Here is a 12,230-nt window from a genome sequence, read left to right on the forward strand (position 1 = left end):
CTAGTTATCCTAGTCAGTTGCTAGTTTGACATATTCGCCGACAACCGAATAATGAGCACTGCGATCAGATTATACCTCTGATGAAATTCTGTCAATGTCAGATGTTTTGAGGCAGAGTCCTGCAGTGTGGCTTCTCCTACTACGACTGTCAAATAAAAAATCATTACGAGCACAGAACCTGATGACGCAATTAGTGCGACATCAACAAACTACCACTTGCTCCAAACACATCGTCTTCATTTTTGTTCCATTTTTCTTTTCCATGATCAAAATTAATGCTAGAGATTAATGCTATTTTTGCTTGCAATTCCATATGAATGCAACTCACAATCACCAAACATGTCACGAATTGACGAGGTAAAACTCTAGACCGAGTCTTTGCGTGTGTCCATTTTTAGACTGTTACCGTCTGACATTAATGACAACTAAGATCCAACAGTGTGATATGGCTTATAGCTGGGATCATGTTCGTACATTCTGACAAGCAACAATCGTATAACCATATAACCTCTGTTTCTTTTCTAAATGTCTAAATTGCCCAAAATAGCTGGGTTTTGGCTTTGTTTTACTAAAGAAGTGCTTTCTACAGTCCTTATAAACTATATGTACACATATTTGACTCGACTTGTTCTCTGTAGATCCCAATTTTTAGTTTTGCGACATGACCTTCTGCCCCTCTGGACTGCCTATTAGCTTACATCTTATGGACCCTGTTTTATTTTTAATTAAAATAAAAGGTTTTCCAAGACATATATGCACTGATCCCATCTTCACACCCAACGCAAGTTACTCAAGAGCACTCAAGTTACCACAAGTGTCTGGAGCCAAAGTAATGTGGCGCCAAAGTATGTCCAATACACTGGATACAAATGCAACAAGTCTCATTTATAGACTCTCTTGCATCGACTGATTTTGGTTATGATTCCAATCACAAACACAACTTTTATTGAGCATAATTAGCTGAATCAATACCTCCATGTAGGACTGTTTGTCTTGCTGTCAGGTAATCTGATTAGTCTGCACGCAGAGTGACCCGGCATTTACTTATACACTCACATCCTTTCCTCAAATGAATCTTTTATTGATCACAGAAGTGCATGTCTGACTCTTGCATTATACATCCTGCAGTTTGTGCACTTTTAGAGTGATTTAACACTGTATTTATCGTAGAATAAAGTGCCATATTTCAATTAAATTCCTTTTAGTTCAAAAGAGAAGCAGTGGTATTAGTGTTCTTTTCTGAACTCAGTGCTCTGCCAAAATGTTGATTGCATATCAAACGATAAGATAAAATAAATCAATAACCTGCCACAATGTGGAATATCAAACATCAGTCTTCTTTCTGCAATAAAAGTCCGGCGATCACACTTCTGGTTCCTATAAAGTCTGAATCAGCCAGTTCAATCTTCTTGAGTGGATCTCTTAATTTATTTTCATTCGCTCTTAATTTTTTCATGGCTTCAAAGGGATTTCAAAAGGATTTCTGTGAGAGGGGCGCCATCTGTGCTCCTCAGGCTGTCAGACCTCACACCTCCATAAAGTTTTTCACGGAGAAAGAAAAAAAGTGGAAGACCAGCCATATTCATGTTCATAAAATTAGTCTTACTTTCTGCACTAAAAACATTTGTGAGTATTGGAGCTTGAGGAAGAAAGGAAACTCCATATGGCTGATTGGCACATGCCATTTCATGCTTATGAAATCCAGCACTCAGAATATTGGTGAGCGAATCTGAACAATGTGCACCACTATAGTGGATGCAATTATTTTAAAAGGAAAAAACTGAATGAATTAATTTTCTTTTTTAAATCAATATCAAAATTTTAGGTTGAACTATGAATGCATGATATAGTATATATTTTAGCATATATTCATGAATATTTTTTAGTAATTAGCTAGCATTAACGATGAGAAATTCATTTGTTATTATATTTATTAATCTTTGTTAACATTAGTTAATAGAAATACAACTGTTCATTGTTAGCTTAGGTCCATTAATAAATAATAATGATAATAATATTAACAGACACAACTTTTAATTTTAATAATGTATTTGTAAATGTTGAAATTAGCATTAACTAAGATTAATAAATGCACTTTTCATTGTTAGTTCATGTTAACGAATTAACTAATGGTAACGAATTTAACTTTATGGCAAAGTGTTACTATCCTACCATATATTACCATATACCATATACTAGTTCATTTTAAACGGTTCAGCGGTGTAACAAATTAGTTTTTAAAAATGCAAATATTCCCTTTAATCTCTCAATATGAGCTCATAAAACTGCATGCATAATAATTAGAATTAATGAGCAAAGTGATGTTTATATGGAATACAGCATGTCACACCGCAGGACGTCAACTACCCAAATGCATTCACTTGAAATACTCGGATGCTTTTTTCATCAGATTTGAGTTCATGCAAATTCATCAACAGAGTATGTATGGACCTATTAATCATGAGACTTTTTGAATGCATAAATGTAAATAGAGAAAAAAGAGGTCACTTAGGCTCATTTAATCCAATTGAAACCCCGATTAGTCTAAAGAGATTGTGTTTGAAGGATACATGAGCAACAAAAAGAAACATGTTCTGTGTGTTGCCATCCTTTGCTCTTGCCGAGGCTTTGAGCGAATCTTTAGAGGGCATTTTGAAGGATTGGTGAGCTACAAAAGAGTTAAACAACAATGAGAGGATCTATGAGGCGTGCCAAGAAAACATCTCACCTGTGCTGGATCAATACAGCTGAACTGAGCAGCTGTTGAAGAGAAGAAAGCTTTTAGCTGAGCATTATCTTTTGCCATAAAACATTACCGTTTCCTTTCTGAATCAACATCCATCAAGCTGCCAAATGTCTGCAAATCATGACCTATTCAAAACAAAAGAACAATAATAATGCAGCAGAACTGATCCAAAATACCCAACCCTTACTAGTTTCCATTAATGTCAGTGTGTTACTCCAGATTCTCACTCTGGATAATTGCTTGAAATGGTATTTGAAACACAACAAAATCTGTACAAACAAATTGAACATTGCTTTCTTTTGAAAGGAATAAAAAGAAGACAAAATGAGGCTGATAAGTGTGTGAGTGTGTTTGTGTGTGAGCCGTTGGCATGTTGTCAGCTCAGCTAATTATAATTGTGCTTCTCCTCCTGTGTGCTCACGTTTTTGACTGCCAAAACTTGCCTGTGCTAAAAACTGCACCTTAACAAACCAATGAGAGCTGAGAGGGCCAGAAGGGGGTTTGAAATGCGTAGCACACCTGCTGAGATCTGAGCATGGAGGCTGAATGGATTTTCAGTGGGCCGTGCACAACATGCAATGTTAGAAAATGAATGCCCTCCATCACGCATTACTGATTTTTTTGCATAAAATGAAACTTTCCTTAACTTTGACACTGGACATCAGTTGCTGTCCTTCATGTTGCTAAAATCACCAACTCTGACTTCAAGGAACAGTTCACCCAAAATTGAAAACTTGCTGAAAATGTACTCACCATCAGGCCATCCAAGATGTAGATGATTTTGTTTTTCGTCTGTACAGAAATTTAGCATTATATCACTTGTTCACCTATGGATCCTATGCAGTGAATGGGTGCCGTCACTTCAGACAGCTGATAAAAACATCACAATAATCTACAAGTAATCCACACCAGTCCATCAATTAATGTCTTGTGAAGTAAAAAGCTACATGTTTATCAGCTGTTTGGACTCTCATTCTGACGGCACCCATTCACTGCAGAGGATCCACAGGTGAGCAATTGATATAATGTTACATTTCTCCAAATGTTCTAAAGAAGAAACAAACTTACCCACATAGCCTGAGGGTGAGTACATTTTCAGCAAATTTTTGTTTTGGGGTGAATTATTCCTTTTAGGTCCCTTTATCTCTGCCTATGCTGCAGTCTCTTTATGTGACACAAAGTCACCAAACCTGCCAAGATCTACAGCTGTCCTTGTTTATTTTTCTCTGACTTCTGTCTATGCAAATATCTCTCCTTGCCTGCAAATTATTCCTTTTGTTCTCAGTGTGTGCAAGTATTGTTTTCCTGAATATAAAACATGAATCCGTAATGCCGTGTGGAGGATTAGAGCTGTTGCCGTGTTTGGAGGAGAACTGCCTTATTTTTAGGTTGACTCCATCTCCATGCACAAACAGCTGCTTACTGTGGGATTAAGAGCCATTGTTCAATTAATCTCAACATGGGCACTGATGTCTCACATTATAAGCCTTTAATTATGCCAGACACTGTTTAAGACTTTGCCTCCAATATATTATAGTTTCAAAACACTCACAGTGGGATCTCTGAATGCACAAGAACAATTGAAAAATGGAACAGTTGTTTTGCAAATTAAAAGACATAACATTAATTATTTTAATATTATTTTTGCTTTCATACTCGGGAAAAAATTGGTATATATTTGTTTTACAGTTCAGATGACCTGACCCCAAGAATAGCAAAAATGAGAAAATATCAATTCACGTTTGACCCAATGTTTATTTATGTTTTATATATTATTTATAGTACTTTTGTTATTTTAATTATTTTATTATTATTATTTAATATTTCTATTAGCTTTATTTTTATTTCAGTTTTAGTTTTAAGTGATTTTAATACTTCCTTTATTTCAAGTAGATTGTATTTTAACTGCATTTCAATTGTTATTTCATTTTAACAAATGTAATAGTTTTAGTTAACAATAATAGCAGTTCTCTGACCTGAATTTATCTATCAACTTTTCACCTGCATCTTATTTCTTACAAACTCAAGTTTGCAGTGTTGTGTCTGACAGCTCATTAAAAAAATGCCAGAAAGCAACAAAAGTCCACAGGGCAGTTTCACAGACCTGTTTGTCCATCATCAAAGTCAGAAGATGGCTATATATATATATATATATATATATATACAGTATATACAGTGTAAAGTGAATGGATTGTCAGTGGATGTGGATGGATGGATGGATGGATGGATAAAGATTGTCAGATGGATGGATGGATGGATGGATGGATAAAGATTGTCAGATGGATTGATGGATGATGAATAAAGACTATCAGACAGACAGACAGACAGACAGACAGACAGACAGATAGACAGATAGATAGATAGATAGATAGAATCTTAAATGGGAATACACCAAAAATTCTACAATTGTAAAATTCTAGTTGATACAATAAGCTGATAATTGGCTGATAACCAATAGATGGCAGGCCAATAACATGCTAAAATCTAAAGTCAACAGTTGTCATAAATGTCAGATCAGTGTTTTGGTGTTTAAGTGAATGTAAACATCACAACATTTCAATTTACAATATGAAATATGGATAATTTTGAGAATATGAAACCGTCCTTCAAGAAAGTGTGCTGTAATCTTAGCCGTATCGTAGTGTTATATCTATAAGTTATCATTAGATGACAGCAAACGTAGCCTAAAAAGAAAAAAGAAAAAAGATAAGAAAAAAAGATAAGAAAAATAACTGGTATATAGTAAAAAATGTAGCATCTATAACTAAATATGCATTACCCTTTGATACAATATATGTAAATTTTATTTAACCTTGGCATTTGGAAGTACTTATTTAGCACTTTTATTTGATGTTGTTTAGAACAATGGTCAACTATTGTTGTTTTTATTGTGCTTTAGAAATAAAATGGTTGGTTGGTTGGTTGGTTGGATGGATGGATGGATGGATGGATGGATGGATGATGAATAAAGACTGTCAGATAGACAGACAGACAGACAGACGGACGGTTGGTTGGTTGGATGGATATAAATATAGATGGATAGATGATGGATAGATAAAGATTGTTGGTCGGTTGGTTGGATGAATGGATAGATGGATAGATAAAGATTGTTGGTTGGTTGGTTGGTTGGTTGGATGAATGGATGGATGGATAAAGATAGTTGAATGGATGGACAGATATGGATTGTTGGATGGATGAATAGATAAAGATTATTGGTTGGTTGGCTGGTTAGTTGGATGGATGGATGGATAAAGATTGTCAAATGGATGGACAGATATGGATGGTCAGATGGATGGAGCCAGAAAGTAACAAAAGTCCACAGGGCAGTTTCACAGACCTGTTTGTCCATCATCAAAGTCAGAAGATGGCTATATAGAAAATACACACTACTGTTCACCTCCCACCCTGTCAGCTCTCCGTTCTTTTGTCTTTTCATCTGCCCTTGTTTTTGGATTCACCCCATTATTTCTGTCATGCTCTCTCATGTCTCTGCTTTCCCAACGGGCTTAGAGAGCTCTGAGAGCTGGAGCTTCAAAAAGCATGCAAAGGATGTTACGAGAGGGAAAAAAATCAAATACTGCTGAGTTCAGCTCAAGTACACCAAAAACTCAAAAGGAATGTGACACTCTACACCCCACAAATGAAAAGTCATTACACACTGTCAGGAGAGATGTTTTGTCAGGAGAGTTACACTGTGTATTCAGTCTGTCTAGACTCACAAAGTCATGTTCTGGTTGTTATTATTCACTCATGTTGTTCCCAGCCTGGAGTAATTTTTCAGTGGATTTTTTTTTATTTTTTACAAATGATGTTTATAGGTATAGTGAAATACTTGAATGTGAAAGATAATTCTATATAATTCTCTCCTCTCTCTCTCTCTTTCTCTCTCTCTATACAGAATATATATATATATATATATATATATATATATATATATATAGATAGTTGAATGGATGGACAGATATGGATTGTTGGATGGATGAATAGATAAAGATTATTGGTTGGTTGGCTGGTTAGTTGGATGGATGGATGGATAAAGATTGTCAAATGGATGGACAGATATGGATGGTCAGATGGATGGATGGATAAAGATTCTTGGTTTGTTGGTTGGTTGGATGGATGGATAAAGATTGTCGAATGGATGGTTAGATATGGATGGATGGATTAATGGATGAATGGATAGATAAAGATAGTCGAATGGATGGACAGATATGGATGGTCAAATGGATGGATAGATAAAGATTGTTGGTTGGTTGAACGGACAGACAGATGGATAGATAAATATAGTCGATTGGATGGATAGATATGGATTGTTGGATGGATGGATGATGGATTGATTGATGAATAGATAAAAATGATTGGTTGGTTGGTTAGTTGGATGGATGGATAGATAAAGATTGTTAGTTGGTTGGATGGATTTTTTCAGCAGTTAACAAGAAAAGTGGGACTACAGATGGACAAATGGAAAAGTCAGGGTTATCGACCCCTATTTTAATGGTGTTACACGAAAGAAAGCAACACTGGTTTTGAATGATGCGAGGGTGAGTGTAAATGATGACAGCAAATGATGATTTTTTTGGTGCACTATTACTTTAAAGAAGATAAAGCTCTTCTTCTAGGTGAAGTGTGAACATCACATGGATTGACAGCAGTGCTCTCCATTATTCTTTGTAGTAAAGTAGAGAGAGAGTGAGAGAGAGTGACGGCGAGGGGGAAAAAGCACTTGCTTTGATATCCCTTCTCTCGTTTCACAAGTCTCCACTCTGTCAGTCATAATGAGCATTTATGAATAAATAAATGTGAAAGAGAACCTTAACGAGGTAAACGACTGGCACATATACATAATACAGCATCTTTTCACCATATTCAGTCTGAGTGAATATCCTTCCACAGCAGGGCCATAACGCAAGACAGGAGCAATTTCTGTAGCTGGTAATTAGGTAAAGTTCATAAACCTGAGATTTCAGCTTAGGCTGAAGATTGAAAACATGAAAGATGGAAAGAATTTAAAGATTGAACAGCTAAAAATTGAGAGGATTTGTGATGAGAAGATGGAATCACAAAAACTCCACATGCTGAAATATTCAAGAACGTATTCTGAGCTCCTGTGGCATGCATTTTGTTGGCAATCCTTCTGATTTATCAGTAACACAAAAGAGCTTTCTATCAGCTGTATTACACAGGTGATTATGGATACATTCTTACAATTATAATATTGCCATTCCTTATAAAATTACTAGCTAACTAGTAAATAACTGGTTTATTTACTTACTAAAGTCAATTTGAACTAATATTTGGTGCCCAGTGTTTTGGACCCTGACAGTACAATAGGGACGTGTTCAAAAGGGTCTCAATGAAATCAGTTTTCAAGTGACTCAACACAGCTGAGGTTTACGACACCCGTGCATGAGACCTACGTTAGTGTTATCACTTTGAAACAGAGGCAGACGGGTCTTTACATGCAGCACACATTCATAGCAAAGATGAAAAACATAAGACTTCAAAAAGCCTCCAACCTCCCTCACACACAAACCATCCTAACAACCTCAGGCAGCTTTCATCCATTCAGAACAATCTGTGTGAAAAAAAAATCTGCACATATTACCAAACTAATATCAAATGTTCTTTTTATAGGTCATATTAATTGGTATTTTCTCTGGTTTTCAACATCCTTAAAATGACAAATTTACTTGTGCAAACAAAATTGCATCAGATAAATTTGTTTTCAGAGAATATCTTATATGCAAATTATATAGCAAATTAATAATTTAAGCATTACTATAGCAATTTTGAGAGGATTATGCCTAAAATAAGACAGAAAAATTCATTAATTGGGTAAGAAAAGTAAACTTCATAATATCTTAACAGCTAATTAAAGATTTTTTGCTTCTCTTTACATACATTCTTACCTACAATAATACCTAAGAACATCTGCATCAAATATAGTGCAGTGTTTGATGGTCTAACGGCAAGATATTTATGCATAGAATTACATTTCCAGTCAAACAGATTTGATTTTAATGCAACTGTCTGCCAGGATGCCAGAATGTCAGTTTAACAATGACAGTTGTGGTATTTGGGTGAGATGCGAATCGGACAAATTCCAATGTTGTCTGACTCTAATGATATAATCACAGTTTATCTCAGCAATGCAGTTCTTGATCTCAAGCTTAATTAGTTCAAGCAGTCAATCAAGAAAACTAATCAATCAAAGCTGGAAGCTACAAATATCTTTGTATTCTGAATGGTTTGGTTTCTGAAAGTCTGGAAACCATTGTTTGAGAAGGAAGGATTACAAGACTTCTAATTTTTGAGTTATAGAACAATAATTTATTATTCTTTTTTTCCTCATGTAGCACACCTAGAACACATAGACCTGGCTACAAAGTTGTTTTACACATCAAAAAGAAACTAAAAACATGACAGCAAGATTACTCAAGGTGTCTCTTCACAACCTGTGGTAGAAAAATGAGCCTCTATTCAAGGCACAATGAGAGTGGTAGACACTTCATGTTTAGCGCTTGACTGAGATACAGACTGGGTCATTTGGTATTATAAAGATGGAATAAGATAACTTATTAGACTCAAAAATATAAATAATGTTCATACAGAACAGTACAAAAATCGTACGTATTGTATACAATACCATTAAAATGGTAACATCGTGCGGTATGTCAAACGACTCTTGTAAACCAATTAAATTGCAATGAAGACCTTTACCCATGAAGATCTTGATAAGAATCGTTACAGATATTTACATTTCAGATTTAAAAGATGTAATGGCAGCAAAAGCCAATATTCAAGTATTGTATTTTATATCGCATGAAAACTTGCCATTTATAAAATACAAATGCAAATGCATGGAAAGAAACACTACATTAAACCACAATGTAGTGTGTAAAATCCTATTAAAACCGTCTTTTATACATTCTAGTACGAAAACACAGCGAGGTCTGTGACGGTAGTGTCAACGTGTCAGTATATCAAAAGAGTTTTTGAACATTCACGTTTCTTGAAGTCTTGAGTTTAGTTGAGTTTTCACAAAGTATTACTCAGTTTCACAAAACATGAAAAATATCTGCATCTTCACCTTTATAAAATGGCCACTTGGAATGAGGCAAGTACATAAACCAAGACCACCTGGGGTCATGCTTTTCACTAAACTGTGGTGACTGACAGGAAGGCGTTGTGAACTTTGGTGCCCTCGGGTGCTCGTGCTCCATGGCTCATGAGCTCTTGAATGGTCATCCAGTTGTCAAGGATCTTCTTGTTTCGTTTCTTCAGCATCTTCTTATGGCTGAGCTCCAGGATGCTGACCTCTCCACTTGCCGTCCCCATAGTCTCCCTGAGGCACTCAAGCCGGCTCCTCTGCATGAATTCCCTCCTGCGCCTCTGTTCCCTGGCCCGTGCTAGCTGCTGCTTGCGTTCTTCTTTACTCCAGTACCGGCCCATCTTCAACTCGCTGACTGCGTCGTCATCTGTAGTCATCCCACCGCTGCGTTCCTCCCGGATCCGTAAGGCTCGTTCGCGCAGGATGCGGTCCCGTGCGGCACGACGTGCCACATACCTGGTTCCGTCTGCTCGTACTTTGACCTTCCATTCAAGTCGGCCAGGTGGCGAGGGTCCAGGCCGTCCACGGAGGCTGAGGAGGCTAAGCTGGCTCTGGGAGTACTCCAGAGAGGAAGAGGAATGTTGTTGTAGGAGCTGTAGGCAACTCTGGTAGTGTCGTGTGCTGGGAGGCTGGGTTGTTGTTGTGTTGCTGTGGTAGGGTGATTGGTAGTGCCGAGCGGTTGCAACCCTATTCCGGTTTCTTTCTTTCTCACAGCGCTCATCATCAGCTGGAAGCGCTGGGTCTGACTCCGAGGGGTTGCTGGGGCTTTGCTCCAAGCTGCTGGAGAAGGCCTGGCTGGGTCCTTGTGAACCAGGACTGGTGATGGGGGTCTGTAAGGATGGTGTGGAGCTGGTGTACATATGGGCACGACTGCAAGTAGGGCTACTTTGGCTGGGTAAAGACAAGATGGGACTATTGTAGGGACTCTGCAAGTGTTGGGTACTCCGAAGGTTCCTCTGATTGGTCAGGTGGACTCGACGCTGTAGAGAGTGATCTGGTGAACCTTCTGTTCCCAGTGGAGTCGAGCGGGAACTTTCGGCTGTATTGTAGGCACTGGAGCTGTCTTTATCTCTGAGCTTCTCACTTTGTAGTCTCTCAGGATGCTCATTGATATCCGCAAGCTTGCCACAACGCAGTCGACTTTCCTTATCCGTTCGAGGAGAGTCGTGCTTGCTCCTGCGCAGCTGGTGGGCTTGCATGATGCTCTGGCACTCACGTTCAATGCTGCGCAGCTCTTCGTTGAGCATGTGCAGCTCCCGTGCCACTCCACTTCTACCCTGCTCCGTCAGGCTGCACTCAATAGTACTGCTTCGCCTGTAGACCAACCCGCATTCTCCAGTATTACGGATCTGGCACTTGAGCTCCAGGAGTTGCTGGAAATGGTCACACTCCACTCCATTCTCGCTCAACTTGCCCTCCTCCTGACCCTTCTCCTGCCTGGTCAAGCTTACGGTGTCCATAGGAACCAAATGCGAGCCCGCTTCCCACCTGTCCCGAAGTTGTTTTTGAGTCCATGTTTGGGGATGAGAGAGCAATTCATGTTCAGAGCTCTCCTCAAAGCTGCATTTCACGCCACTGTCCTTCTCCAGAATGGTAGAGGAACATGTTGCTGTATCTGTACTTGCTGAGGCATCCTCATGTATTTTAGACTGCAAAACAAGACACAACCCTTTAATGCCTTAATGTCATAACATCAAGCTAAGGAACTTTTGCCGAATATGGTCACACTTACCCGCTTTACACAACCAGCTGTTTGAAGAATTCCCTCCTTTTTCTGTTCTTCTAAAATCTCCATCTTCAGCTCCTCTAGGAAATCTTGATGGTCTTCATCAAGCCAGCTTCCATCCATCTAAAAGAGAAGATCCCAATAGGGTTCACAACTTCTGGTCCAACCAAGGGGTCAAGGATTGGCATATCATGCGATAGTAGATGGCATAACTGCAAAAAGCATCTTTTTCAAAAATAGGTGTGTATTCTGCTGGAATACATATTTTTTTACAAGCTTTGGTAGATATTTTACCATTTTTACTGTCTTTAAGAGGGCTTTTTAAAGCATTAAATGGACATTGTATTTGAGCTTTTTGCTGCCATTTACATCAAAGCCAAGTATAGTCACTTGTGAAGGGCTTGGGATCCCTGTTGAAAAAAACAACAACAACAGCATATGCTGGTTAGGTATGTTTTGAAGCATGGCATCTGGTTTGAGCTGGTTTAAGCTTGTCCTTAGTTGGTTATGAGCTGGTTTAAGATGGTCCTGATCTTAGGACCAGCACATCAGGGGCGTGTCTGGAGCATTTTAAATGGGGGGGCCAGTTGGGGGCACTGGCTCAAAAGAGGGTGGCCGGGGGGGCGGGGGGGGTTTCATCGTTCCGC

At 38.2% G+C, this 12,230-nt stretch overlaps 1 protein-coding gene across 1 annotated transcript in view; it reads right to left on the minus strand.

The window, feature by feature from the left end:
* Positions 1-9,270: 9,270 nt before the first annotated feature.
* Positions 9,271-12,230, minus strand: part of LOC107655556 (PDZ domain-containing RING finger protein 4) — a 34,045-nt gene continuing 31,085 nt past the window's right edge. Inside the window, exons 7-8 of the mRNA XM_016443073.1 lie at positions 11,590-11,706; positions 9,271-11,506 (exon numbers count right to left, since the gene is read on the minus strand). Of these exons, the coding sequence (XP_016298559.1) occupies positions 9,905-11,506; positions 11,590-11,706 (1,719 nt within the window). The 3' untranslated portion in view covers positions 9,271-9,904. The remainder of the gene's footprint in view (positions 11,507-11,589; positions 11,707-12,230) is intronic.

The sequence above is a fragment of the Sinocyclocheilus anshuiensis genome, unplaced genomic scaffold, assembly GCF_001515605.1.
Source record: "Sinocyclocheilus anshuiensis isolate Anshui unplaced genomic scaffold, SAMN03320099.WGS_v1.1 scaffold916, whole genome shotgun sequence".
Classification (NCBI taxonomy): Eukaryota; Metazoa; Chordata; class Actinopteri; order Cypriniformes; family Cyprinidae; genus Sinocyclocheilus; species Sinocyclocheilus anshuiensis.